The sequence below is a fragment of the Ochotona curzoniae genome, unplaced genomic scaffold (genome assembly GCF_017591425.1).
Source record: "Ochotona curzoniae isolate NIBS_2020 unplaced genomic scaffold, NIBS_Ocur_1.0 scaffold_3208, whole genome shotgun sequence".
Lineage (NCBI taxonomy): Eukaryota > Metazoa > Chordata > Mammalia > Lagomorpha > Ochotonidae > Ochotona > Ochotona curzoniae.
This window is the reverse complement of record NW_024467106.1, coordinates 3,572,763-3,600,549: the sequence shown is the minus strand read 5'-3', so window position 1 is coordinate 3,600,549 and position 27,787 is coordinate 3,572,763. Positions and strand designations below refer to the sequence as shown.

Here is a 27,787-nt window from a genome sequence, read left to right as displayed (position 1 = left end):
AAGCAGGGAGCTGGATGGGAAGCAAGGCTGCCAGGATTAGAACCGGCTTCTGATCAGTGCAGCACTGGCCGTTGCGCTCACTTGGGGAATGAATCATTGGACGAAAGATCTTCCTCTCTGTATAATCTTCAAAAAAAGAACCGGTGCCCACATGGGACCCCAGTGCGTGCAAGGCAAGGACCTTAACCACTATGCTATCGTGCCGGGCCCTGTAGAGGTTTTTTCTTGTTGTTTAATGTTTGGTTACTCATTTATTTGAAAGGCAGAGAGAGGACACAGGAAGAAACAGAGATCTTGCATCTGTCATAAAGTAGAACTTTGCTGCAATCTTTTATTGCAGTGAGCTGGTCAGAAGTACAGGCTGCAGGGGACAGTGCCAGCACAGTGGCTCAGCTTGCTAGTCCTCTGCTTGCAGGCACTGGCATCCCAGTGGGCACTGGTTCTTATTCCAGCTGCCCCACTTCCCATCCAACTCCCTGCTTGTGGCCTGGGAAAGCAGTCGAGGACAGGCAAGTCTGTGTACCCCTATACCCATGTGGGAGATCCAGAAGAAGCTCCTGGCTCCTGCTTCAGATCAGTTCAGCTCCAGCCATTGCAGGCATTTGGGGAGCAAACCAGTGAATGAGAGGTTTTTCTGTCTTTCCTTCTCACTGTAAATCTGCCTTTCCAATAAAAATTGATTTTTTTTTTTTAAATAGAAGAGCAGCCTGGGGGTGAGTAAGTTTAAGTCTTCCTTTCAAATTAACTTACCTAGAAAAGGACTGAATTTAGAGCATCCCCTGTCATCTCTGCCTCCTGGGTGCTCCTCTGCCCGTGGCTGCTCCATTAGCCTAGGGTCCTGGGCTGCAGGCCTTGTGAGCTGGCCTGGTCCACACTGAAATTCCTGGTAGTCTTGACATCTCAGGAGCCCTGGTGCCTCCAGGTCACATCGTTGCTCTTCCACTCGCTGCTGCCTCACCAGTGGTCCGTGGGGCAGCAGCTGGGTTCCTGCCCACTGCTTTCCTAAGTCAGTCTTGGGTCCACTTCCTGGCATCCTCACCTCAAGTCCTGGACACACTGCGGACATCCCCGATTCCTCAGACCCCTGGGTAGTGTGCCCTGTGCTCACAGGACACGCCTAGTACATGTGTGTTCCCATGGGCTAGGCTGATGGGTGGGCTGGAGAGGGGGGAGGAGGAGGGGCAGCAGGCAGAGAGGGCTTGTGCCTGAGGCCTGGAAGGTTGTCGGGGGGTGGGCTCACGGGCTCCATTACTCCTCCTCTGGGCTGTCGGTTACCTGCTGTTCCTCACTTGGAGAAGGCGGTCCCTGAGTCGCCAGCCCCAGGGGCCTCAGCCCTGCCGGGCACCTCATGCTTGTTGTCTTAGACCAGGAGATTTCCCAGTGGCAGCAGCAGTGGCCCGTCCTCCATCTCATCCCAGCGTCCTGCTGTCCACGTGCTTCGTCCCTGGATCTTTGTGCTTGGGGCAGGTGACTGAAAGCCTCGCTGTGTTTGAGCCCCTCTCCCTGCCCCCTCCCCACCATCTCTGCCCTGGTAGGCTGCTCTCAGCAAGCAGCAGGCCAGTTGCGTGCCTGGAGCCCAGATGTTCTGTGTGGACAGTCATGTGCAGTTGTTTAGGAAAAGGAAGCATTGCTTTACCACGTCGCAGAACAAGCAAGGCGAGAAGAAAGGTGGTCGTCGCCACCCACATTGCCTGCTCCTGCCCTGCGGGCCTCATGCAGAGCCACTCCAAGGCTGCATCTGAGATCCCTTGCCTCCCGCACACTGGAAACACTCGTGTCCGCTCCTTGGAGGCATGGCACATGGGCAATCTGTGGGGATTTGCACATCTGGGCCTCCATTTGCCTTTCCACTTTTTTTTGAAAGTCAGATATACAGAGAGAAGGAGAGACAGAGAGGAAGATCTTCCGTCTGCTGATTCACTCCCTAAGTAGCCACAACAGCTGGAGCTGAGCTGATCCGGAGCCAGGAACTTCGAGCCTCTTCCTGGTCTTCCACATGGGTGCAGGATCCCAAAGCCTTAGGCCGTCCTTGACTTTGGCCAGGCCACAAGCAGGGAGCTGGATGGGAAGTGAGGCTGCCGGGACAGACAAGCGCCCGTATGGGATGCCGGCACATGCAATGCTCCCTTTCTACTTTCTTAAAGACGTACTTATTTGGGCCCAGCACAGTGACTTAGTGATTCACGTTCATCCATTGGTCCCCTTCCCCAAATGTGCACGATAGCCAGGGCTAAGCCAAGCTGAAGCCAGAACTCAGTCCTGAGGGGCCTGGGTCCTAGCGCTTGGGCCAACCACTGCTGCTGCCCCGGTGCATCCACAGGGAGCCGGGGAGGTGGAGCCGCCGGGACTCACACCAGCACCCACACAGGCGCTGTTTAATTGTGCAACAGCACCAGCCCCTCTCTCAGTGACCCAGGGTGTGAGAAATTAGGGATGCAAATTAAGGTTTTTTGACTGATTTTCATTTTCTGGTCTGTTGTAATTACGAATTGGCCATATAACTCTTCATTTCCAGTCAGCAAACACTTTAGCTCGCTGATATTAATCAGCAGCTATCTGTTGGGTACCTGTATGTGTTCGTCTCCTGTTCTTGATGCGGGTAGCACAGGACTAAGGTGACAGCCCAGGGCTCTGCTCTTACCAAGCTTACCGGGGCACGGGAACTGGCACAAGGTGGTAAGCAGGAGATGAGCAGCTAATGTCAAATACACGCCGAGAAATAAGGCAGGAGGTGAGGTGGGTGGTGGCTGGAGATCGGGTGGTTGGAGAAGACCACACAGCCCGTGACCGTGGTCTCAGAATGATAAGCAAAACCGGAGCCCATGGGGCTCAGTGGGAGTTCGGGCAGCTGGCATCGCGGCCCGGCACCTCTTAGCGGCTGCTTCTGCTCTCCTGTGGCAACAGGACAGCAGGCGGGGTTTTCTTCACACCGAGACCTGAGCCGAGCCAACTTGCTGATGTTTTCTGGTCTAGTTCGTCGAATTGGTTTGTTTGGGTTCTTGAGAACGCGTCTGCTGTGTGCACTGAAGGTCTGCCGTCTCCCCTCAGCTCTATGTCTCCTCGGAGAGCCGCTTCAACACCCTGGCCGAGCTGGTCCATCACCACTGCACCGTGGCCGACGGCCTCATCACCACCCTGCACTACCCGGCCCCCAAGCGCAACAAGCCCACCATCTACGGCGTGTCCCCCAGCTACGACAAGTGGGAGATGGAGCGCACAGACATCGCCATGCGGCACCGGCTGGGCGGGGGCCAGTACGGCGAGGTGTATGAGGGCGTGTGGAAGAAGTACAGCCTGACGGTGGCCGTGAAGACCCTGAAGGTAGCGTGGCGCCGGGCTGTCCGGGCTCTCTTGCTGTCTGCGGAATCCTCAGTGTGTTTCCATGTGGAGTGAGGGTGGCACCTGCCAAGGGGCCTGGATGGAAAATGATTAGCCCTTTTTTTTTTTTAACGTAATGAAGATTCACATTTATGTGAAAGGTAGAGTTAGAGAGTGGTCTTCCCCTCTGCCGATTCAGTCTCCAAATGACCCCAGCAACCAGCCACCAGCCACGTGGGGTGGGGACCCGTGCACTCGGACCGTCCTCCTTTGCTTTTCCCATGTGTGTCAGCAGGGAGCTGGATGGGAAGTGGAGCAACCAGGACAGGACCCAGTGCCCACCTGGGGTGCTGCCATTGCAAATGACAGCGCTGTCCATACGCCATAGCACTGACCCCTTGGACTAGTTCGTTGGAGAAGTTTTTCTCATTCTGTGCCATGCTGGCCCTTGCTCTGGGTGGCGTGGCAGCCACATCCTGCTGGAAGTTAGGGGAAGGAAGCTCTCTGCACGTTGAGAGTGCTAGTAAGCAGAGTGCACTGGACTCACTGTGGCAAGGCAGGCACGCTGGCCGCCCGGTCACTTCTCTGGGTCAGGTGTCCAGCCTTCTGCATGCGGGTGGCCAGGACGAATGCTTCCTGATGGCGCTCGCCCCGCCGCCTGCCCCTGACTGGCAGAGAGCATCTCACGTTCGCCAGCAGATGTTTCCTTCTAAAGTGGTTGGAGTCATTAGGATGCCTCAGGAACAGACTTTGCTTCACAAACCACTGCCTTCTTCCAGTGTGGCCCCAGCATTTCCCTGGGCTTGTATCCCCGTGTTCACCCACGCGACTTCCATTGCTTCCAATGAACTCTGCGTTTACCCCAGCACAGACACTCTGAGGGAGTCCCTTGTTGTGACAATTTAAAAAAAACAGGAGCCACCGGTGTTGGGGTGTGCAGGTAGAGCTGCTGCCTCCAACCCAGGTGTCCCATATGTGCACTGTTTTGTGCCCCAGCTACTCTACTTCCAATCCAGCTACTTACTAATGGCCTGGGGAAAGCGTCAAAAGATGGCCTGACTGGTTCCCTGCCACCCACATGGCAGACCCAGATGAAGGTCCTGGCTCAGAATTGGTCATTGCAGCCACTTGGGGGTGAACCAGTGGATGTAAGATCCTCTCTCAGTATCTCTTTAACCAAAGAAAGCAAAAAATAAACCAAGTGGGCCACATCCAGCTCTGGGGAAAGCAGACCCACAATGGCCAGGGTCTCAGAGGTTAGCTGGGGGCACCTGTGGGGCTGGGGTGGCCAAAACCATGCAGGGGCTCCAGGGCTGCCTGCTGCTGCCCTCAAGGCAGCTGATATGCGAGGAGGACTCTAGGTGGCGTGAGGGGACCGCTGCAGGACACTGCAGGACACAGGTGGCATGCCAGAGCAGCTTCCTGACACATTGGCATCCCCCTTTGGTCCTTGTGGCAGAAAGACATGGTTTGGGGTCACCTACTTCGAAGACACCTGGCCAGTTTCCAGGTGGGGCATTTTTACAATTCAGTGGGCATTGTTAGTGCCCCCCTTCTGTTGGTCTTCCCTGGGTTAGAGGGTGACATCTTGGGGCGTGGGGCAGCCCAGGGCAGTAGGAGAGACAAGAACAGTAACCACAGTGCGAATACATCAGAGGCCTGTGTGTGCTCAGGGCCATGGCACCCCGAGGGGGTACAGTGGGGGAGTAGGGGGCTGGGCTGGGCCCTGGCAGGTTGGGGGGTCGGGGGAGCAGCACTGGTGAGCAAGTGCAGGCCTGCAGGAAGCTGGGGAAGGGGCATGGGCATCCCAGCAGCCTTGAACTCCGAGCACACAAGCCGGGATTCCAGCCTGTACACGTGAGGACCCCACAGAGTGGTGGTGGGTTGTCAGTGCAGTGGTAATAGGATTCCATGGTAACTCGCCAAGGTCAGGGTCAAGCACTGTCTTTGTGCATGTGTTTAATGGAGTTGAGAATCCTCACATTAAAACACATGGAGCGAAGCAGCCATGCCTTGCCTCCCTCAGACCTGCAATTGCAGGGAGAGCTCACATCTGCTCCCGCCAGTGGGGGGTGCAGAGTGGAGGAGCAGGCCCCCAGGAACAGGCCTTGACCTACAGGGTCAGCTGGGAAGGGCCTAGGCATTCTTTACACGGTGGCCAGGATTTGGGGAGATACTTTACACTAGATTTCAGCCAGTTAGGGCTTGCTTGAAACTTTTTAAAAAGTTGGGACCCTGCAGTTTGTAATCAGTGGGTGATGCCCCTTGTCCTGTCCCAGCAGAGGAGCCTCCAGGGAGGGCACTGACGGGGCATGAACTAGCAGGTGGGAGATTTCTGCACCAGTGACTCCAAATGGCCTGAGGGGAGTACCTTTTAGGATGTACTCACTGCTGCTATGTTGTCAGCTTGCAGTGACTTCCTGGGAGGAGTGTCCACCTAGGGCCCCACAGCTGACAAGGCGTCCCAGGCTCTCAGGGCAGCTGTTGGACCCATGTCGGAGCATTGGGCTCCGCCCCAGTGCAGCCCAGCAGGCGATGGCTTGAGAAGTTGAGCTTGCCGCCCGACATGGCAGCCTGGATTGAGTTCTCTGGCTGTTGCCTCTTTGGGAAGTAAGATTGATGTCAGCATTTTGGATATTTGTCTCTGCCATAGGAATCTAGAATCTCATGGGTTCTCAGTCATGGCTATCATTAATGGAGCCCATCAGTACCTATTGCATTTAAAACCTCATTGAGGGCCCGGCACGGTGGCGCAAGTGGTTAAAGGTCCTCGCCTTGCACGCCCGGGATCCCATATGGCGCCGGTTCTAATCCCAGCAGCCCCGCTTCCCTTCCAGCTCCCTGCCTGTGGCCCGGGAAAGCAGTCGAGGATGGCCCAAAGCTTTGGGAACCTGCACCCGCGTGGGAGACCTGGAAGAGGCTCCTGGCTTCAGATCGGCATAGTATCGGCCCGTTGCGTTCACTTGGGGAGTGAATCATCGGACGGAAGATCTTCCTCTCTGTCTCTCCTCTGTGTATATCCGCCTTTCCAATAAAAAATAATAAAAATAAATCTTTAAAAAAAAAAAAACCTCATTGAACCCTTAGAGCCATAGAGGAGGGTACAGGTGCCGTGTACAGGCTGAGAAAATGGAGGCCCTACAGAACTGATGCCTGGCCCAGGGTTCAAACCCCAACACCCAACTCCAGAGCCAGCTGTTCTTTCTCAATGAAGTAATTTCTCAGATACCAGGAAGAATTCATAACCCGGTGGACAGACTGAAGGACCGCCTGTCCTTTCCCCTCCCTGCCACTCACTTCTTCGCAGGCTGGAGCTGCTTTGCTCTTCCAGACTTGAAGATTCTGTTCTTTTTTTAAAGATTTATCTTACTTTCATTGGCAAGTCAAATGTACAGAGAAAAAGAGAGACAAAGATCTTCCATCTGATGACTCACCTCCCTCCCACCCCCCAAGCAGCCTCAACAGCTAGAGCTGTGTTAATCCAAAGCCATGAGCCAGGAGCTCTTTCAGGTCTCCCACGCAGGTGCAGATTCCCAAGGCTTTGGGCCATCCTCAACTGCTTTCCCAGGCCACAAACAGGGAGCTGGATGAGAAGCAGGGCAGCTGGGATTAGAACTGGCGCCCATATGGGATCCCAGCACTTGTAAGACAAGGACCCCAGTCACTTGGCTATCACGCCAGGCCCGACTTGAAGATTTCTTGCAGCTGTGGCCCAAGCTGCTTTGCACTGCATGCACTGATCACGCTGCATGGCTGTGCTGGCCCCTCACCTGTCCTGCGGGGTATAGATCATACTACACGCCTGTGTGCTGGCGCCAGCCACCCGCAGATGGCAGAGCCAATGGTAACCCTGGGCGCAAGGCCCTGCCTTGATTACTTTTTGTGTTGCACTTATTTGAAAGGCAGACAGAATCATCACTTCCTTACCCTCTGGTTCACTGCCTGAATGTCCCAACAGTTGGGGCTGAGCCAGGCTCGAGTCAGGATCCCAGAACTCTGCCCTGGGTCCCCATGTGCCTGGCCGGGACCTCTAGGTGCATAACCCAGTGCCTCCCTGGTCTGCATTAGCAGATGCTGGAATGAGGCAGCCAAAGCACTGAAGCATGCACTCCCGCATGGCATGTGACTGTCCCAGGCTGTACCTTTTTTTTTTTTTTAACTTTTTGAAAGTGTTTTTCATCTACTTAAAAAGTAGGGTGAGTGAGAGACAGATCTCCCGTCCACTGGTTCACTCCCAAAAGACCTGCACCAGCCAGAGTCAGGACCTCCATGCAGGATTCCCATGTGGATGGCAAGGGCCTGAGTCACCTGGGCCACCACCTGCTGCCTCCATGGGCTGGATTGGAAGTGCAGAGTGACCGAGACTGGAGACAGCAATGCAGTGTAGGGTGCAGGTTTCTCAAGTGGCGGGTTAGCCCCTTGCACCACAGTGTCCACCCTCGAGGGCCCAGTTTTGAATGTATTTCAGAATTTTTGAAAACAAGACTGGCTGATGAGCTAGTTGATGAGTTAACTGTTAAATCAAGAAGACACACCTCTGTGTTTTTCATATAGGTAATGTGTGCGCCTTGTACCTGCCTCCCTGTTCACGCTTTTCCTGGGTCCACATGGCCACTGACTACCGCCTGTACTGTGCCTTGTGCTGTCCACTGTGTATCTAAGACACACGAGGTGGCTTGCTTTGTGTGTCTCTGTATTTTGGGGAGCTCCTTGGTGACCTTGCTCACCACAGGGTCTTCCCCTGAGCTGCAGGCCCCAAACTTGGTCTCCAGCCATCTTCATCACACCCGTGTTGGTCCTGGTGTGGGTGACAAGGACACTGGAACCTCGCTGCCTTGTCCCCATGCTCATGCAGTACTTGGTCAAAAACCACACCTAGATGTGGATGTTGGAATGTCTGTGCCCAAGAGTTGTGCTGTGGGCCAGAGCTCCTGCCTGCAGGCAGAGCAGCCTCAGGAGCACTCACATGGCTCCGAAGCCACGCTCCTCCCCTCCTGCGGCCGTGCACAGGGTGAGCCCCCCGCAGGAGGCTGGGTAGAAGACACTGAGGTGCAGGTCTGGGCAGCGCATCTGTGAGAAGACCGAAAGCAGTGTCCACCAAGGAGCTGGCCTTCTCTCCTGTAAGTCCATGTCCATGCCACATCCTGGGAGTGGCGGTTGGTTGGCTATCCAGCTGAGCGCGTGTGCAGGTCACTGCCCTGCCCTGAGCCCTCTCAGCATGAGGTTCTCAGACGGTCAGTGACTCAGTGAGGCCACAGAGCAGCAGGAGCGGGCCCATCTGCTGCGTCCTCTGAGTCCTGCTGTCCCACAGGGGTCCACCAGTGTCCAGGCTGGCCCAGGAACCCATGTCCCTCCCTCACTGGCATGGAAGACAGGCTGCAGGTGGCCAATGGGCTCTCAGAGCATTCCCTCACCCTGCTTCATCTGAGTTACTCTTGTTTTGCTCTGTAAGTGGAAAAGTTATCCTGAAAAGAATGATGGATTTTTTTTTCAACTTTTAAGTAAATGCACAGCCCAGACTGCCTGTCTGAGCCTCACACAGCACAGATCTGTGAATCTGTGACTGCAGCTGGCCTGGTCCAGCAGGGGGCGACAGACTCACACTGATGTCACTGAAAGAAAAACAAGAGACTGGCAACCTGGTTGGGTCAGGTGGAGAATGGGAGAAGAGGTGCCTCTGGAAGCCGGCTTGTTTGCTTGTGCTTGCCTCAAGTTCTAGAACATGGGTCTTTGAAAGGAGGCTCAGTAACTAGAAAAGGAGATATTTCTGAGGTGGTTTTGCTGTGCAGGACTGGTAATATGCTGCTTTGAATATCTGCACTTGCCTGGAACGCTTGATCAAGGAGTTGCATAGCTCGCCCCTCAAAGCAGAGGGTCAGCCTCTGTGAGCCAGCTGTGGGACCTCTGGCCCTGGCTCGGTATTCCCAGGTTCACCGTCAAAGGAAATGCTGCCGTAAGGCTGAAACCAAGTTGTCACAGAGCCATCCAGAACGACGTGGGAGCAGATGGCCCTGGGCGTGGGTGCCTCCAGGCTCAGTGCATGTGCCCTCTCGTGGTACTTGTCCACTCCCCTCATGGAGGTCATTTCACCACTTGTTCCTGTGCAGGAGGACACCATGGAGGTGGAGGAGTTCTTGAAAGAAGCTGCAGTGATGAAAGAGATCAAACACCCTAACCTGGTGCAGCTGCTCGGTGAGGGGGGAGGGCAGGGGAGGGGAGGGGGAGGGCAGGGGAGGGCAGGGGGAGGGCAGGGGAGGGGTGGGGGGAGGGCAGGGGAGGGGAGGGGGAGGGCAGGGGAGGGGAGGGCAGGGGAGGGGGGCTGGCCCCAGGCCCCAGGGGCTGGCCCCAGGCCCCAGGGGCCACAGCTGCTGCACAGAGCTGAACGGCCGCCTTCTGCCAGCCTTCAGCTCCCGGGGCACTGGGGGTGTGGGTGAAAGAGTGTCGCCAAGTAGGCGCTGCTCCCAAGCTGGCTTCCGAGTTTGCAGAACACTCCCACGTCAGTGGTTCTGGTAATAGGCCTCCTCACCAGACCCAGTCGTGTGGAGGACATGAACAGTGGGTTGGCCCTTCTCACACGGGGCCTGGTCTTTGCTTCGGAACTCGGCGGCAGCCTCCGCCTGTGTGGCTCTCATCCCTTAGCATGAGAGGAAGCCAGGAGTCTGGCCTGGCCTCTCCCACAGTAGGAGTGACATGCCGAGTTGGGTCCAAGGGCTGATGCTGTGACACAGTAGGTTAAGCGCCACCCGCACCATTGGCCTCCCATTTGAGCACCAGTTCCAGACCCAACTTCCTGCACTCCCAGTCCAGCTTCCTGATAATGCACTCAGGGAAGCAGTGGGGGCTGGCCCGAGGGCTTAGGCCCCAGGACCACGGGGGCAAGTCTAGTCTGGATCTCTTTAGTGCCAGCCACTTTCAGGGTTTGCTCCGCCGGCCACAGACGTGCATGCTGAAACCTCGCTGTGTTGTGGGCAGGGGTCTGCACACGGGAGCCTCCTTTCTACATCATCACCGAGTTCATGACCTACGGGAACCTGCTGGACTACCTGCGGGAGTGCAACCGGCAGGAGGTGAATGCCGTGGTGCTGCTGTACATGGCCACGCAGATCTCCTCCGCCATGGAGTACCTGGAGAAGAAGAACTTCATCCACAGGTGGGGAGGGGCCTAGAGCCAGAACTAAGACAGGCACCAGATTCCTGGCGTGGCTAGCTTTGGGCATGTGTCCAGGATTGACATCAGCCAGGCCTTTGGGCAGGCAGAGCGAGGAGTCGCCAGGGGGAGGTGAGTTTCACTTCCGAGTCATCCTGAGCCAAGCAGAATAAGCAGGAAGTTTGTGCAAAGTAGCCTTCCTTGCCATTGCGGCTGCTCCAAGCCCAGTGCCTCCTGCCTGCGGGGCCAGCCTTCCTGGAAGCCTGGCACCGCCTTGCCCAGCTCAGGATGACACAGTGCATGGGCTTTGCCGGCTGTGTGTGTATATTCCATTTTCATCTCACTCCCACCCAGCTGCTGGCATCCGGCACACAAGCACTTCCATGATTGTCAGGGCTTCGATGTGGGGCCAGAATGAAACGCCACTGTCGCCCCGCACCTAGAGTGCTCTGACCTTCAAGGGGCCACAATTAGCCTGGTCTCTGCATTCTTGGCGGGTGGAAATGGCCTCCCAGCACAGTGACGGCCTGACGGGCCTCGCCCATGTCTTTATACAAGATGTTCTCCACGCCACCGTTGTGACCTTTCCCACCCAATTAACTCGAGTATGAAACCTCCGCACGAGCCTGCAGAGCTTGGAACGAGGGTGGCACACACACGAGGCTGGCGGTCCGGGTGCAGCAGATCTGCCATGCTCCTGTCACTCAGGGAGGCGACCCCTTAGAGGCTGCAAATTGAGATTTCCTGACTCCCGGTTTGCCTTGCACGGCTGGGCTGGCTCCGTCTTCATTCAGGCAAGCTTAAAGTGCTTTGCCAAAATCCTATTAGGCTCAAGCCTTGTGTGTTTAATTTTTCCTTGCTGACGAGCAGGCTGTCTCACAGCCTTTGCTGCACAAGGCTTGCCTCTTCCCATGCCTGTACTGGGCTCAGCCTTGTGAGTGTGTGGTTAACATCCACAAGCCAAGGCTCCCGGGGGCACGGAGGCCTGGAGGGTCTGCATTTGGGGAGGCATTAAGGAGGACAAGGACGGTGGGAAGCACGGTTTGGGCGGAGGTGGCGCAGGGCGTTGTTTGGTTCTGCTACTGCTATAGGGCTACTGGAGGCTGCTTTGCTGCAAGCCTCTTGTGACGGAGGAGGGGGCGAAGGGCTGGTCCCGGGCTGGAATAGCAGTGACTGCACCCATATATAACAACTCTGATCCCAGGCCTCCTTGGAAGCACCTGAGGTGACACATTAATTGTTACAGTCACAGCCACCAAGATGTGAGTGCTTTTATCTTCATTTTTCGGATGAGGTGGCTGAGGCCTGAGGTCATTATTTGCTCCAAGTCTGGGAGCCAGGAAACCCGCTCCCAGGGCCTCCCTGGGCTGCCTGCTTCCTCCATTGGTTTGACACCTTCCCGTGTAGTGCCAGCAGTGGGTTTGTGAATCTGGGAGCTTTGCAGGAACTCTGACAGGCGACCTTCCTTTCCGCAGGGATCTGGCTGCCCGCAACTGCCTGGTTGGGGAGAACCACCTGGTGAAGGTGGCCGACTTCGGCCTGAGTCGGCTGATGACGGGAGACACCTACACAGCCCACGCTGGGGCCAAGTTCCCCATCAAGTGGACCGCGCCAGAGAGCCTGGCCTATAATAAGTTCTCCATCAAGTCCGACGTCTGGGGTAAGGGCCGCTGCACAGAGCGATCCCCACCAGAGAGAGCGTTGTTCTTATCTCTTTCTCACCACGTCTTTCTGCCCCTTCCACTTCTCATTCTTCACTACTTAATTATTTTTATTTCACTTCTTTCTCATTTGAAAATCCTTCTACATTGTTCTCTTTCTGTAATAGTTTTGATAAAAGGGAGCTTTTTCTTACTGTTATCCAGGACCCATTTTTTTTTTTTTAGAGACCACAATTTTCCATTTTATTATGATGGTTCTTATTTTTTTAGAACACAACTTTTCTTAAAAAGGAGCAGGGCTGAGTTGGAGACACCGCAAGGATGGGTGGGCATGTCGTGCTAGTGTCTGTCTCCAGCTTTCGCAAATGCACAAAGCCAAAATGTGAATGTCCTCCCAGAGATGGGCAAGTCAGTGGCGAGGTTCTCCTGCCCGGGTCTGTACCCCACTCAGCAGAGCTCGGGGTGCACAGGGCATTTTTTTCTGCCCACCGCCACGTTGAGACTCCCGCCCTCTTCCCCATAAAGCCCAAAAATGATTCATGCATAAAGCAGGGATGCCGCAGTGTCTGGGCTAGCGTCAGCAGCACGGTGCACAGGCAGAGCTCCCTGAAAGCTGGCTTCCAGATGTGCCCTGTCCCTCCACTGGCCACCTCCCCTTGACAAGTCACTGCATCCCAGTCCCGCCCAGTCCGCCGTGATCACCCTGAGACAAGTGTCACTAGAACAGGAGAAAGGCAGCAACCCCCCCCCCCCCATTTGGACACTCGACTCGCAACAGGGACAAACCTGTGGCAAAAAAGCCAGCCAAACAGATCTGAGAGCTTACCGGATGCTTGGAGACCAACCGGAACCTTGTGCCTGCACTGCGGAGAGGACCACCTCTCGGAGGAGCCATCTCGGGGAGGGTTCCCTGCTGGCAGAGTGGTGCCTGCCAGGTTCCAGCTCCAGCCGAGGTCAGAACTCGACACTGGTGTGTGGGTGAGGCGTAAAGGAACTAAACGGACCACTATGATTTCATGATCATAATGGACAGTGCAGTAAAGCTGTCCGCTTTATTTATACAGAAACAGTCAAACTCTGGCTCAGACTTTTTACGTCATGGTCAAGTGGGTGTTTCTAAGGATAATTCTGCCGCTTCCATCCGGACCCTGTGGTCAGGAAGTTCTCAATAGATGGTGCATATCAGTAACACATTCCTACTACAGTCCTCATTCTACAACTTAATCTTGAATCAGTTAAGGGAGGAAGTGCATCACAGAAGGAAGGACCTAAAGATCAAAGAAAAAGGGAAAGAGTAGATTCCCACTACACCTGGGGACGGAACACCCTTGATTAGCATATGGTCAATGGCGGCAGCCGAGACCACAATGATAAAAGGTCCAAGCAACATCAACTTCCAAGCTCACATTGATAGTAAATATTAACGCCACAGAGGCAGACAATGCCTGAATAGATTACAGAATTCTCAGCAGGCTTGTCAGGTGTCCATGCAAAGGGAGGTGGGGCCCTGCCTGCAATGGAACAATACTTTTCACACCTTCCTGTCTTCCACACTCACCACACGGACCCCAGCAGCTCCCCACATCCAGGGCACAGCATCGTAAGCGGCCGTAATGAGCTCAGCTTGGGGCCAGAACTTGTTTTTTTAACTTACTCTCTTTACATTGAGTTCATTGTAAGTTGGCTGCTTGCATTGGCTTGGGCAGCTGGCTGACCCTGCAGGTCCTAGGACTACGACTAGGCGAGGAAGCCTGCTGGTCTGGGCTGTCAGTGGGGTGCTACCCTACCTTGTCTGTGGGAGAACTTTCTATAATTACAAATTGCAAACTTTTTTTTAAAGAAATGGGGACTATCGGCTGAGCCCCCGTGTGGGAAGGTGAACTTAGAGAATCCCACATCAAGCCCAGGTAGGAGAAGGCTGTTGGAGCAGCAAGGCCACCCATGGCAGGATCTGCCACGTGGGAAACCCCCAAGTCCAAGGCCAGAGCCTTTTCATTAAACAGAAAGCAAGGGAAAGAATGACCTGGAGCAGGAGCAGCTGGGGCAGAGGAGTGAGGGACGGGCCAGCCAGGACGCCGTGTGGGCTGCATCTCAGTTCACACTGTCAACATCAGGCTGAACTGCATGATTTAGTTAGGCAGAGTAACATGGGTCTGAGATTTACTAAAAAAAAAAAAAGAAAGAAAAAGAGGGTCAGTGAGTAGGTAGGGTGCACAGAAGGAGTTGTCACAGGGCTGCTTTGGTCGGTCCGTCATCCAGTATTCACTGCCTAGCCGGTTGCTCTGTAAACAGGAAGCTGGCCCTTGCCCGCTTGCGTCCTTGTGGTACCATGCGTGTGACAGGAAAGGCAGGGTGAGTACCTGCTCCTCTGCCTTCAGTGTTTGAGATAAGCTGGGCTAGGAATGCCCTTCCCTGGTGACCAGTGCAGTTGTGTTTGTCATTGGTAACACCATTGTGAACTTGGGTTTAAGCATGTTGGATGTGTATCCATCACTTGTGGTTATTTTACTCTTGGTATTTGGATTGTGAAAGGCGAATGTATAGTGAGAAGGAAGGAGAGAGAGATCTTTCACCCACTGGTTCACTCCCCAAGTGGCTGTAATGACCTGAGCTATGCCGATCTGAAGCCACGAGCCAGGAGCTTCTTCTGTGTCTCCCACGCAGGTGCAGGGTCCCAAGCTTTGGGCTTTCCTCTGTTGCTTTCCCAGGCCACAAGCAGGGAGCTGGGTGGACAGTGGGGCCTCTTGGACACAAACCAGTGCCCATATGGGGTGCTGGTGTTTGCGGTCACTGTGCTACCCAGCTCAACATTTTTTTAAAGATTTGTTTATTAGTTATTTATTTGAAAGGCAGAATGACAGAACAAGTGAGCACAGTCTTAACTCTGCTGCTTCACTCCCCAAATGCCCATAACAACTGGAACTAAGTCAAGCCAAAACCAGGAGCCAGAAACTTCTTCCGAGTGTCAGTGGATGACGAGGCCCCAGGGACTGGGCACCAGCTGCTGTATCCTAGCCCATTAGCCACAGCTGGATCCGAAGCATGGAACAGCTGGGACTAGAACCAGGCACTCTGAGCAGGATGAACGAATCCCAGTGGATGCTTGAGCCACTGTGCCACAGCACCTGCCCCAGTTGGAACATCAGGCTAACCTCAAGCCTTTTGGTGTTGCCCTTGGCATCTTCCTGCTGACTGGGGTGACAAGATGTGTCAGGTCTGTTCTCTGTCCCCAGTCCAAGCCATCTGCCCACAGGGTGTTGGTCCCGTTCAGCAGAAGTGGAATGACAGAGCCCGTGATTTGGGGTTGGAGAACTTTTCACAGATTTCATAAACTCTAGAATCAGAGATGATGCTGCGTGTCAAGAGACAGGTGGCAGCTTATGTTGGGCAGGAAGTTGGCTGTTCAGGAGACTGCGCACACTGTGGACCCCTGACTTCCTGTCCTTGCTTGCTGCCACCACAGTCCCAGCAGGGTATCCCGTGGCCTGAGAGACCCAAGAGGAGGTGCTAACTCAGTGCGGTGTTTGCTCTCTGTGTCTGACACCCTCATCCTGAGGATGCTGGCAGTGCAGAGTGAGGGAACAGCGGGCCTCCTCCCTGGTTGCACCTGGCATGTCCGTTGCACAGTCTAAGCTCCACGTCAGCAGCTGAGCAGCCACCACCTCTTTCTCCTTTCAGCGTTCGGTGTACTGCTCTGGGAGATTGCCACCTACGGCATGTCGCCTTACCCTGGGATCGACCTGTCCCAGGTCTACGAGCTGCTGGAGAAGGACTACCGCATGGAGCGCCCGGAAGGCTGCCCGGAGAAGGTCTACGGACTCATGCGCGCATGTGAGCGGGGAGCCACGCGGTTGCACGGGGTGGCGGCCGGAGGCCCAGCCCGAGCTCTGGCTGCTCGCTTGCCTCCTGTTCCTCCAGGCAGCTCAGGGCACAGCTGGGTTTATGTTTTCTCAGACTTTCCTTAATACTCTGCACTTATATATGCATTGCATACACGTGAGGGTGTTTGTTTTAAAGATTGGGGTGGGGAGGGTGGCATTCTTAGGTCCTTTCTGCCCCCTCTTATTCTTATCTGGCTATCTCACCTTCTGTTAAAGAATGGCATTCATCCATCCGTTTCTTGAACTAGCCATTGCTTGTTTTGTGCGTTTGCTTGGGTTTTGTCTTTATAAGAAACACAGAAAGTGACCACCTTCCTACAGCTTTCCCTGTCTACTTACACTGGTGAACATTGGTTTAAAAATCTATAGGTGTTTTAATGTTTTTTGATTGATGAAGTTTGTTCTTATTTAGAAGGTAGATTACAGGACTGGGCAAGGGGGGGTCAGCAGAAAGAGAAGTCTTGTATCTGCTGGTTCACTCCCCAAATGGCCACAGCAGGCCAAGGCCAGGACCCTCTTCTGGGCCTTCCACATGGGGCAGGGGTTCAGCACTTGGGCTGTCCTCTCCTGCTTCCCAGGATCGGAGGTGGAGCGGCCAGGACTAGATTCAGCACCCGTATAGATGCTGCCATTGGAGGTGGCGGCTTTACCTCTGTGCCGCAACACCAGGTTGGAATTTTAACTGTTGATGACCTCTGCTAAATCGGGGCCTGGCACTGTGGCATAGCAAGTAAAAGCCACCACTTTTGGCATTGTCATTCCCCTGTGGATACCAGTTCAAGTCCTGGCTGCTCCACTTCCCATCCACACGGGAGACCCCAAAGAAGCTCCTGGGTTTGTATCAACCGAGCTGTCATGTCCGTTTGGGTAGTGGGCCAGCAGATGGCAGATTCTCCGTGTCTCTCTTCCTCTCTCTCTAACTATACCTTTGAAATAAGCGATAAATCTTTTTTTAAATGGACTAAGCTCTCTTGCAGGCCAGGCTGCACCAGCTTGCAGCTTGCACTTCCATCCAGTGTGTAGGAGTGATCATTCAGCCTCACCCCTACTGAGCAGGCAGGCAGGCAGGCAGGGATGCTGCGTCCGCTGGCTCTCTCTCTGGATGGCCACACAGCTGGGGCTGGCCAGCATCAAGCCCCGATTCTGCAGTGTGTGCTGGACTGAATACATGAGGAGCGGTGGCCTAAGCACTGGAACCTGTGCCTCCCAGGGTGCAACTGGCAGGAAGCCAGAGCACAGCAAAAAACCAAGCCCAGGCACTTGGATGTGGGCACCCGCGTCAGGTCTTAACCACGGAGCCCAATTCCTGCCTGTCTTAATCTGGTTTGGATTAGCATTTCTTTACTGATGAGGAGTGGGGACTTTTGATGTGAAGTGAGAATACGAGTAAGCTCGGTAATTGCCCACACGGCGCAGAGCATGGCTGTGCAGGCAGCCCTGCCAGGCGGCGTCTCCCTGGAGCTTCGCATCCGCACTCCTGCGGGCACCGCACGTCTACCAAGACACGTGATGTTCATCCTCTTAGCTTGTCACAGCACGACTTGCTCACAGATCTGCTGGCTGCTTTTCTCTTCAGACTGTCGTCGAGGATTGCCAGTGCCCGTGCTTGCTGGCGAGGCCTTGTGAGCGGTCTGACTTGATCTCTTCCCTCCAGGTTGGCAGTGGAACCCCTCGGACCGGCCCTCATTTGCCGAAATCCACCAGGCTTTCGAAACGATGTTCCAGGAATCCAGTATCTCAGACGGTAAAACAGCCATCCCTGCGGTGTGGGGCGGGGGTGCCGTGAGGGGCTCCAGCCCAGGGCAGTGCACAGCCCAAGACTAGCCAGCCAGGCAGAACCATGGAAGGCCAGGCTGTCTTTTACAGCCTACAAAGTTCTGGAAACTGCCAGGGGCCATTTCCTCAGCACTGTGACTTCCTGTAGCTGTGTGTGGGCAAACACTCCTCTTACCAACCCACTGGTGACTCATGCTGCTGGATTTCTGTGTTTTGTGTGCGTGATCTTAGAAGTGGAAAAGGAGTTAGGCCGACGTGGCGCCCGGGGGGCCATGAGCACCCTGCTTCAGGCCCCAGAGCTGCCCACCAAGACCCGAACATCCAGGAGAGCTGCTGAGCCCCGAGACGCTACCGACACCTCAGATGCACCCCACTCCAAGGGTCCAAACGAGAGCGGTATGTTCCCCATTCCCCCCCTGCTTCCCTCCTCCCCTGAAAGAGGCTGTACCCTTCAGGAAGGCTCTGAATTGACCAAAAACCTTCCTGGCCAGTGACCAGCTTCAGAAAAGGGAGTCTGCTCCCAACCCCAGCACCTCGTTCCCTCCCCTGAGGAGCGGCTGAGAAACTGTTGGCTTCAGCAGGTGGCGGGGTCAGGGCAGATGGAGGTGCTTCCGAAGCCTCATGAGGAGTGAAGCCACATTGTCCTGTGTCACAGCACGTGTGACGGCTCTTCCGGGATGCTTAGCACCGCCATGAGCTGTGGCCCAGGCCTGGAGCAGGTTTGTGAAGGTTCTGGCAGGATGCTCCTGGGGCCACCAGGGCCCAGGCCAGTAAAAGCAGGTGTTGTCCACCCAGGACGTCAGGGTGCAGGCTCTACTCGGAGCGGTGGGCTGCCCCGCAAGCCAGCAGGCCCAGGACCACTGCAGCCCAGCTGGGGGATGGACTTCCCGCACCTGCCTGGATCACCTTTCAACCCCCCGTGGGCCAAAGCCTGTGGCCGTCCTAAAACCTTTGCCTTTTAGCCCTGTGTCCTAGAGGTGGTTTCAAGTTGTTGAGCAGTGGGGTGGGAACATGTGCCTGTTGAAAACCCAACTACAAATGGTCCCGTCCACTGTGCACTGGCACACATTGGCACTGCAGGCCAGGAGCGTGGCGAGCCACCATGAGCTGGGATCCTCGGCCCTGACTCAGTGCTGCGCTGCCTGGCGTCCTGCTCCAGCCCCACACCTGCTCTGACCTGCGGCAACCGCGCAGGGTGGGCGAGGGATTCTCCCATGAACCACAGCTTGGCAACACCAGCAACATCTCATAGCCACTGCTGCCATAGTTCAGAACCCAACCTGAGAGCCACAGTGGCTGCCCCCAAGCAGGTACTCTTCCCTCTGGGTTACTCCTTGACAGCACCCCAGCTGACCATCTGCTCTAAGAGCCACCCGCTCCAACACGCCACGTGGCCATGTAGTCCACCACTTGCCAGAGTGACGCTGGAGGGCCCCGTGGTCCTAAACCAAACCAGGACAGGGGCCCAGCTTCTGTCTGTGCATCTCCACAGGGAGTCAGGCTCTTGCTAACAAGATGGAGCCCACAACCCCCCGAGACAAGCTGGGCCAGGGGCCCACGATGTGCACTCCCCAGCCCCTCACTGGCTCAAGCTTCTGTTATCCCCGCATTAACCCAGGAACTTCCCTAGGCCTCTTGCGAAGCAGGTGGCAGAGCTGGTCCCGGGCCCCTGGCCTGCCAGATTTCATTGCCTAGATCCTGAGTCGTGCCCCTGCAGAATGCAAAGCAGCCCAGGCCTGGAGTCGCTCACTGCTTCCCTGTGCTTTTCAGATGCCCTGGACCATGAGCCTGCCGTGTCTCCGCTGCTCCCACGAAAAGAGCGGGGTCCCCCAGACGGCGGCCTGAATGAAGATGAGCGCCTCCTCCCCAAAGACAAGAAAACCAACCTGTTCAGCGCCTTGATCAAGAAGAAGAAGAAGACCGCGCCGGCCCCCCCCAAGCGCAGCAGCTCCTTCCGGGAGATGGACGGCCCTCCCGAGCGCAGGGGGCCCGGCGAGGACGAGGGCCGGGAGATGAGCAACGGGGCGGCTCCCCCTCCTGCCACGGACACGGCCGAGCCGACCAAGTGCCCCAAGCCCAGCAACGGAGGCAGTGGAGTCCCCAACGGGGCCTGCCGGGAGTCGGGGGGCTCGGGCTTCCGCTCCCCGCACCTGTGGAAGAAGTCCAGCACCATGAGCAGCAACCGCCTAGCAGCTGGCGAGGAGGAGAGCAGCGGCAGCTCCAGCAAGCGCTTCCTGCGCTCCTGCTCGGCCTCCTGCGTGCCGCACGGGGCCAAGGACACCGAGTGGAGGTCAGTCACGCTGCCCCGCGACCTGCAGTCCACGGGCAGGCAGTTTGATTCGTCCACCTTCGGAGGGCACAAAACCGAGAAGCCTGCTTTGCCCCGGAAGCGGGCCAGCGAAAACAAGTCTGAGCAGGCGCCCAGGGGCACGGTAACCCCTCCACCCAGGCTGGGGAAGAAGAGCGAGGAAGATGGGGATGAGGTCTTCAGAGACCCCGCCGAGGCCAGCCCGGGCTCCAGCCCTCCCGGCTTGACCCCGAAGCTCCAGCGGCGGCAGGTCCCAGCGAGCCCTGCCTCTGGCACCCCGCACAAGGAAGAGGCCGGGAAGGGTGGCACCTCGGGGGCCCCTGGCGCTGCAGAGCCAGTGCCCCCCACCAGCAGAGCAGGCCCCAGTAAGGGCCCCGTGGAGGAGTCCCGAGTGCGAAGGAACAAGCACTCCTCCGAGTCGCCAGGCAGAGACAAGGGGAAGTTGTCCAAGCTCAAACCGGCCCCTCCGCCGCCGCCAGCCTCCGTGGGCAAAGCAGGGAAACCCTCACTGAGCCCGAGCCAGGAGGCCGCTGGGGAGACGGCTGCTGGCGGTAAAACAAAATCCACCAGCCAGGCGGTGGATCTGGCCGGCGGCGAGGCTGCCAAGCCCAGCCAGCCAGGAGACAGTGTGAAAAAGCCCCTGCCCCCATCGGCACCGAAGCCGCAGGCGGCCACCAAGGCCACGGGGACCCCCACCAGCCCGGCCCCCGGCCCCGCCTCGCTGCCATCAGCTTCCTCCACCCTGGCTGGGGACCAGGCGTCTTCCACCGCCTTCATCCCCCTCATCTCGACCCGCGTGTCTCTGAGGAAAACCCGCCAGCCCCCGGAGCGCCTTGCCAGTGGCGCCATCACCAAGGGCGTGGTCCTGGACGGCACCGAGGCCCTGTGCCTGGCCATCTCCAGGAACTCTGAGCAAGTGGGCAGCCACAGTGCCGTGCTTGAGGCCGGCAAGAACCTCTACACCTTCTGCGTGAGCTACGTGGATTCCATCCAGCAGATGAGGAACAAGTTTGCCTTCCGGGAGGCCATCAACAAGCTGGAGCACAACCTGCGGGAGCTGCAGATCTGCCCGGCCACGGCGGCGGGCGGCCCGGCGGCCAGCCCGGACTTCAGCAAGCTCCTGGGCTCCGTGAAGGAGATCAGTGACATCGTGCAGAGGTAGCAGAAGCCAGGCCTGCACCGTGCCCGTGACAACTAGTGGCCAGCGGGGCACAGCCCCAGCTGTGCTGCGGAGTCTGCTCTGTGGACTGCAGGTGGCACCCCGGGTCCACCGGGCGCATGGGCCCACTGGAGCGCTCCTCCGTGTGCCTTCTGCCGTCACCAGCACACCTCTGCATCACCACCACCAAGGTCACCAGCCTCACACCTCCCGTGCCAAAGCTGCAGTCTAAGATCCCCCTCCCCCAGGAAGGGTCCCACACGTGAAGGACAGCCAGGGACTGGGGGTACACGGCCCCCCAGTCTTCGGGTCCCAGACAGCGGGGAGCTGGAGGAGGAAGGTCAGGGCTCCGTCTGTCTGCCCTGCCTCCCCAGAGCCCACCAGCTCTGACATCCTGGGACATGCACTGTGAAGTCTGAGTAGAAAGCTCCAGTCTGAAGGCTCGTGGGGTCACTGTCCGAGATGGTGGCCGGCTGAGGCAAGGCTGCCTGGCCTGCGCCTGGGCACGCCTCAGGGGCCGCGGGAGAATTGGATCCCCAACCAGTCTCCTTCCCCCTCATCTAAGACAAAGCAGATCCTCCCTGGTGACAGGACGGTCATCGGCTTCTGTTCAGAGGGGGCCGCCCCTGGGTGCCAGCACACACACCAGGCAGATGCCTCTTAGTTAATGACCGTGGGTGACACTTGGGGTCACCAGGGAGGAGTAAGGGACAGACCAGACTTCAGGGAGTACATCAAAGAGCAGGTCTTGGTGTCTCCTGCCCAGAGCTGAGGTCTGTAGACTGTGGCGTTGGACAGGCCCCTGAGAGGGCCATGCAGCCTCGCACAGCCCCTGTTTGCACAGTGACCAGCTGCACCTGCACCTGCTCGCGGGGGGAGGGCAGTGGGCAGCCAGCAGGCCTGCTGCCAGCACCCCCTTGCCCCAGGGAGGCGCCCGACACCGACAGCGGCCTTGCAGACCCAGAGCAGCGTGTCCCGCGAGCTGGCGTCGTCCTGTTAACATGTGCCACTATACTTTGCATTTATACTTTTGGTATTACACTCTTTTATAAACAACGTGTACATAGTTTCCCACCATCCTTCCTTCTGCAATGTCCAGGGTGTTCCCACCCCCTTCTCCTCTTGGTCCAATTACATTTTGTTCCTGTATGTGACTCTTGTGTTTTTTTTGATTCCAAATCTGCTCTGTAGTATTTTTTAAATAAATAAATAAATGTTGACAACATGAGGCTCCCGGCCACTTGCTTGTATCTAAGAGAGCGCCGTGCCAGTACACACCGCTGAGGGTGGAGCAGCCACTGGTCCTCTGCTGCCTGCCACCTGCCATCCGCCACCCACGTCATCCTACGGGTGCCTCCTTGCTACCCAACTCGTGTCAACCTTGTGTCCCAAATTCCCTGCCTCCCCGACTCCGAGTGTACCTTCCCTCTCCACCCCTGCACGTGCCCTCAGCTCCCAGGGCCCTCTGCTGTTGTGAGCCAGAGGCCATGGGGGCCGCATCGTAGAACCTCAGGACTGCCTACTTGAGCGAGGGCAGCCAGCGTTTGCCTGTGACAATGACCCCGACGAGACATGTGAGGAGTGCAGAGTGGGTGCAGCCTCAGCATGCAGGAGGCACTGGTGGCAGGTGCCAGGATGGACATGACTACTGCAACAGAACCGTGATGTCTGCATAGTGTGGGGTTGTGGGCTGTGGCCACGTCAGGCACCAAGTCTCATTTCACAGGGACAAAGCCAAGGCCAGGCCTGTGGTTCCTCAGCAACAGAGCCATCTGTGGGCTGATGGGGCCTCCCCCAGGTGGTCACTCCTATGTCAGGAAAAGCTAAGCCATCCTTGCTCAGGGCGGTTGCCACCCTGTGCCCGACACTGGGCTGGGGTGCCTTTTCTGGCATCTGTGCACATGGGTGACACCAGACACTCCACAGACAATTCCCTGGTAAGGAACTGCTGGCGTGTCCCACGAATGTAGGGACTCTGTGCCCGGGGCGTGGCAAGACCACGTCCTGTTAGCCTCGTGAGAGGGTCATAAAAGCAGCTGGTGCCAGCTCAAGGAAAAGGCATGTGTGTGGTTGTTATGCCACCACAGGGGCTAGCATGGTGACTCAACTGGCTAATTCTCCACCTGCAAGCACTAGGATTCCGTATGGGCTCCAGTTTGTATCCCATTTCCCATCTAGTTTCTCTGCTGATGATCTCGGAAACCAGTGAAGGATAGCCAAAGTATTTGGGACCCTGCACCCACTTAAGAGACCTAGGTAAAGTTTCTAGGTTGAGAGCAGCAGGCTAAGGCACAGGTCAGGTGGCCATGCTAGGCTCCCGTATCTGAGTACCCACTGATGGTCTAGCCAGCAGACCCCGGGCCTCTGCCACCTGTCAGAAATCAGGATGGGGCCCTGTGCGGTGGCCTAGCGGCTAAAGTCCTCGCCTTGAATGCACCGGGATCCCATATGGGTGCCAGTTCTAATCCTAGCAGCTCTACTTCCCATCCAGCTCCCTGCTTGTGGCCTGGGAAAGCAGTTGAGGACGGCCCAAAGCCTTGGGACCCTGCACCTGTGTGGGAGACCTGGGAGAGGTTCCTGGCTCCTGGCTCCTGACTTCAGATCAGCACAGCACCGGCAGTTACAGCCACTTGGAGTGAATCACTGGATGGAAGATCTTGCTCTGTCTCTCCTCCTCTCTTTATTTCTGCCTTTCAAAAAAAAAAAAAAAATCAGGATGGAGTGCAGGCTCCTGGCTTTCTCCTGGCCTGGTGCCAACCACCACAACCATTTGGGGAGTGAACCCGCGGATGGGAGATCTGCCTTCCTGTCATTCTACCTTCCAAATTAAAACAAGTTTTTACAATCCCCGTGTCCACTGACACAGGGTGGTGTGCTGGTGCAGTGGGCTGTGAACGAGCAGGAAGAGTGGCCACACCGCATGGTGGGAATGAATCTGAAATCTGGCCCCAGCAAAGCCCTAGGTGGAGGCGTGATAGCGCTGCCCAGGTCTCCTCGGGTGTCCAAACCCACCGGTGGGACCGAGCATGCTGCAACATGTCAAGGACCACGCCCAGCAGGGGGACTGGCACTCAGGCTGGGCACCGCTGGCAGGTGTGTTACCTGCTGAAGCCTCATCAAACTGCCCCTTGGAATGGGTCATCCCAGACTTGTGTTACACAGCGGCAGACGTGGGCACATGGCCAGCCTACAGAACTAAGAGCGTCCCCCGTGGGGAGTCCTCGCATCTCAGCCTCTAGCGCTGTGCTGTGAGAGGTAAGGAGGCCAGAGCCGTGCCCAGGACCAGCCAGCATGCTGTTCAACGGAAGAGCAGAGGCTGTAACCCCACAGGTTCCTGCAGGTTCTCAGACGCCCCAAGAGTGGACCTCTAAGCTGTGTCTTGATGTGGAAGATGTCAGTGGGACACAACTGACCACGGAGGCCCCTCTGTCTCCCCGTGTCCCTCTGACCTCACAGCTGGCCCCCCTGCTCCAGGCAGGCAGCTAGCAGAGGGTCTCCGGCAAAATGTGCCCCACAGACCTGGGCACTGGGAGCAGGAGGCTGCTTCCAGCCACAGCACTGACTACCTCATGGGGTTTCTTGTTTTATTCTTACTCCAACCATACAGGAAGGTACAGTTGGTAGTTCCCATCCATGCTAATTACCGAAGCCTTCCGGTCTGCACACTAAGATGGGGACAAGGGCAGGAGCAGCAGGCGGGCACTCAGGGCTGGAGGGGCTGTCCAGGCCCAGGTCTGGTGCAGTGTGCCCCGCCTGCTGTGGAAGGGGAAGGGAGAGGGACAGGGAGCGGGCTCTGCTCGCCAGCCCGGCGCTTTCTGCAGCCTGACCTCCAGCAGTCTGGGCAAGGAGGAGAGCAGGGCTGTGAGGGGCACTCAGGCCGTCCTGGCGTGCAAGGTCATGGGCAGCAACGTAAGCCAAGTGGAAAAGAGCACTTTTGATTCTGTGCTAAGGCTGACCGCAACAACCACAGCGTTCCCGCTCCTGCAAAGCCTCCGCACCCTCATCCTAAGCCCTGACCTCACCATCATTCCTTCTCCACTAAAAGCCAGCCTGTCCGGGGAGCTGACCTAGGGGCACAGTGAGCTGGGCCACCACTTGGATCGCCCTCACCCCATAGCGGAGTGCCGATTGGAGACGTGGCTGCACTGCTACTAATCTGGCTCCCTTCTAACAGGCTGGAAGGGGGCAGTAATGGCTCTGGTGCTTGGGCCCCTGCCACCCATGGGGAGAGCTGAAGAGGTCCCAGGCTACTGGCTTCAGCTTGCTCAGTGAGCCCTAGTTGTTACAGGCACTTGAGGAGAAAACCAGCAGGTGGGAGACTGTGTGTGTGTATATGTTTGCCTTTCAAGTAAACAAAAAGAAACTTTTTTTTTTTTTTCCCAACAATCTGCGCAGGCACTATGAAGTTAATGTAAGCAGCTCAGCTTGGGTATCTGCTTTCTTTCTCAAGGGGCACAGGAGGTAGCAAGTGGGCCAGAGCCTGGGCTTCCAGGGCCTCCCTGTGCCCTTGGCCTTTGGTCTACACCTGCTGTGGCTTTATGGGGAATGAAGGGGATGGCTCATCCAAGGTTCTGTCCCACTGTTACCAGTGTTGTGAGCACAGGTGGGTCCTGTGTCCAACATCCTTACAAAAGGAGGCCCCCAGATGGGTCACCTCAGTCGTGCAAGTGGGCAGCCTGAGCCTGGGTGCCTTGTGTCACCGCCCCTCTCCCTGTCACAGGGAGCCCAGCCCACGGGAGCCCCGGGAGAAAGGCACAAGCGCTCCCCACTCCACACGCCTTTCCCGGCTCGTCTCTGCTCCCCAGTCAGCTCGGCTCTCCCCGGCTCAGATCTGTCAGCCCTTAATGAAGTGGCTTTCTGGCTGCTGAGGGGAAGTGAGAACTGCTCAGGACCGCCAGCCACTGATGGACCGGGGAACATGGTGAAAGACTCCATGGTGCCAAGCTGGGCCCAGCTCAGTGTGGGTCTAAAAGGCTAATAAAAATCCACCAATTAATTGTGACAGCTCAATGGAAAATTATTCAATTGTGAAGCAGGGCAAGCTGCAGCAGAAAAGGAGGAGGGGGAAGTGAGGTTGCCATAGTAACATCAATACACATTCTCCCACCCGGCAGAGAGCAGCCATGGCTATGCCCATCTCGAACAGCCGACGGGGTGGGTGTGTGTTAGGAAGAGTCGCCCTGCCTGACGCTAGGCCCTGAGCCAGACCCCACGCCCCTCCACTAGGGCTGCTGCTGTAGCAGCCGTTTTCCAATTGCTCCAAGTTCTGAGAAAACCCAGCGAAGGAGCGAGCGAGCGGAGGGGGGCGCGCAGCCCCGGTGGCGTTTCCCCGAGCCTTTGAGCAGCTGCCAATTACCAGGCTGCGGGGACAGGTGTGCCGGTGCACGGCGATTTCCATCTCCCCGAGGCGAAGGCAGCCGAACCCCGGAAAGCCGCCTTCCTAGGGCCCAGAGGACCTGCAGAGAGCCACCCCATGCCTCCCTTGAATCCCATTACTGCTTTGCAATTGTTACAACTTTTATTTCCAAAGAAACAACACGGCACACACCGGTACTGCACACACTGGCAATGCAACCAAAGCCCAACACCCGTCCCCCTCCCTCTCCAGGCAGTCTCCCGTCTCCCCTCAACGTCAGGGGACTCCATCGGTGTCACGGAGCCCTGCACGCGGGGCTGGGGTGGCCAGGCCCGGGGAGGACCCCCTTCGCCTGCTCCATGGCTCCTGTGTTAATGAAGCGGAGAGGGGAGTGTTGTTTCTGGGGTTGGTTTTCATTTGTCATTTGCAGAGCCGGGTTCTGTACCCAGCGCAGCCACCGATGTCCCCGTGGAGGCTGTCGCCTTCATGCAATTGCTCAGTCCATCCGCCACCCCTTCCATTCTGCTCATCCCTGTTCATGGCCTAGCTGGAGCAGGGTGCAGGTGGGAGGGGCCTGACGGCCAGCGGTGCCCTCCCACCCCACATGCAGCTTACTCTGGCTCACTTTTGTGACCCAAAATTTGGAAATCAAAAGTCAGCATGCACCACCCATGCTCCCCCAAGCAGTTTCCTCCATGTCTTAGGGTTCTAGGAGGCTGGATGAGGCAGCACTGTGGACGGGCCAGGGTGCAGTCCCCAGAGATGCCTCTTCCAGGGTGCCCGCCTGGCTCTCACCGCCGGCCGAAACGGAAGCTGAAGCCGCCTTTCTTCCTGCTGTAGCTGCCCAGCTCCTCGGCCAGGCTCCCGAGGGAGTGGCCGCCAGCCTTCTCGCCACCACTGTCGCCCTCGGCGTCCTCGTGCCGCCTCCCAAGGCGGAAGCGGAAGTGGAAGCCGGCATGCTCTCGGCCCCACAGTCCCCTGGTGATGATGGGCATGGTGTGCAGTGGCACCAGTGCCCTGGGCCAGGGCCAGGTGCTCCGTGCCAAGGGGGGCTGGGGGCCCTCGGCCAGGGCGGCCCAGCTGCTGCCCACCGTGTCCAGGGGTGCCCTTCTGTCCAACAGGGGGAAGCAGACACCCAGCGGCAGCAGGAGGAGGTAAGGCAGCGAGCAGGGTCCCCTCAT

The 27,787-nt window shown here is 57.0% G+C and overlaps 2 protein-coding genes across 3 annotated transcripts in view; one reads left to right on the top strand and one right to left on the bottom strand.

Moving 5' to 3' along the window:
- Positions 1–22,473, top strand: part of ABL1 (ABL proto-oncogene 1, non-receptor tyrosine kinase) — a 107,674-nt gene extending 85,201 nt beyond the window's left edge. For both annotated transcript variants that reach the window (XM_041004273.1, XM_041004274.1), the window contains exons 4-11: positions 3,049–3,321; positions 9,426–9,510; positions 10,291–10,468; positions 11,941–12,125; positions 15,805–15,957; positions 17,662–17,751; positions 18,015–18,179; positions 19,554–22,473. In XM_041004273.1, coding sequence (XP_040860207.1) covers positions 3,049–3,321; positions 9,426–9,510; positions 10,291–10,468; positions 11,941–12,125; positions 15,805–15,957; positions 17,662–17,751; positions 18,015–18,179; positions 19,554–21,253 — 2,829 coding nt within the window. In that variant the 3' untranslated portion in view covers positions 21,254–22,473. The remainder of the gene's footprint in view (positions 1–3,048; positions 3,322–9,425; positions 9,511–10,290; positions 10,469–11,940; positions 12,126–15,804; positions 15,958–17,661; positions 17,752–18,014; positions 18,180–19,553) is intronic.
- Positions 22,474–27,397: 4,924 nt separating this feature from the next.
- On the bottom strand, positions 27,398–27,787 carry LOC121172586 (pyroglutamylated RFamide peptide). The gene has a single exon (XM_041004679.1). The coding sequence runs from the start codon at positions 27,785–27,787 to the stop codon at positions 27,398–27,400; it is 390 nt and encodes a 129-aa protein (XP_040860613.1).

What these genes read in the sequence shown, in the direction of transcription:
- LOC121172586 (XM_041004679.1), bottom strand. Translation starts at nt 27,787, where the DNA reads ATGAGGGGACCCTGCTCGCTGCCTTACCTCCTCCTGCTGCCGCTGGGT.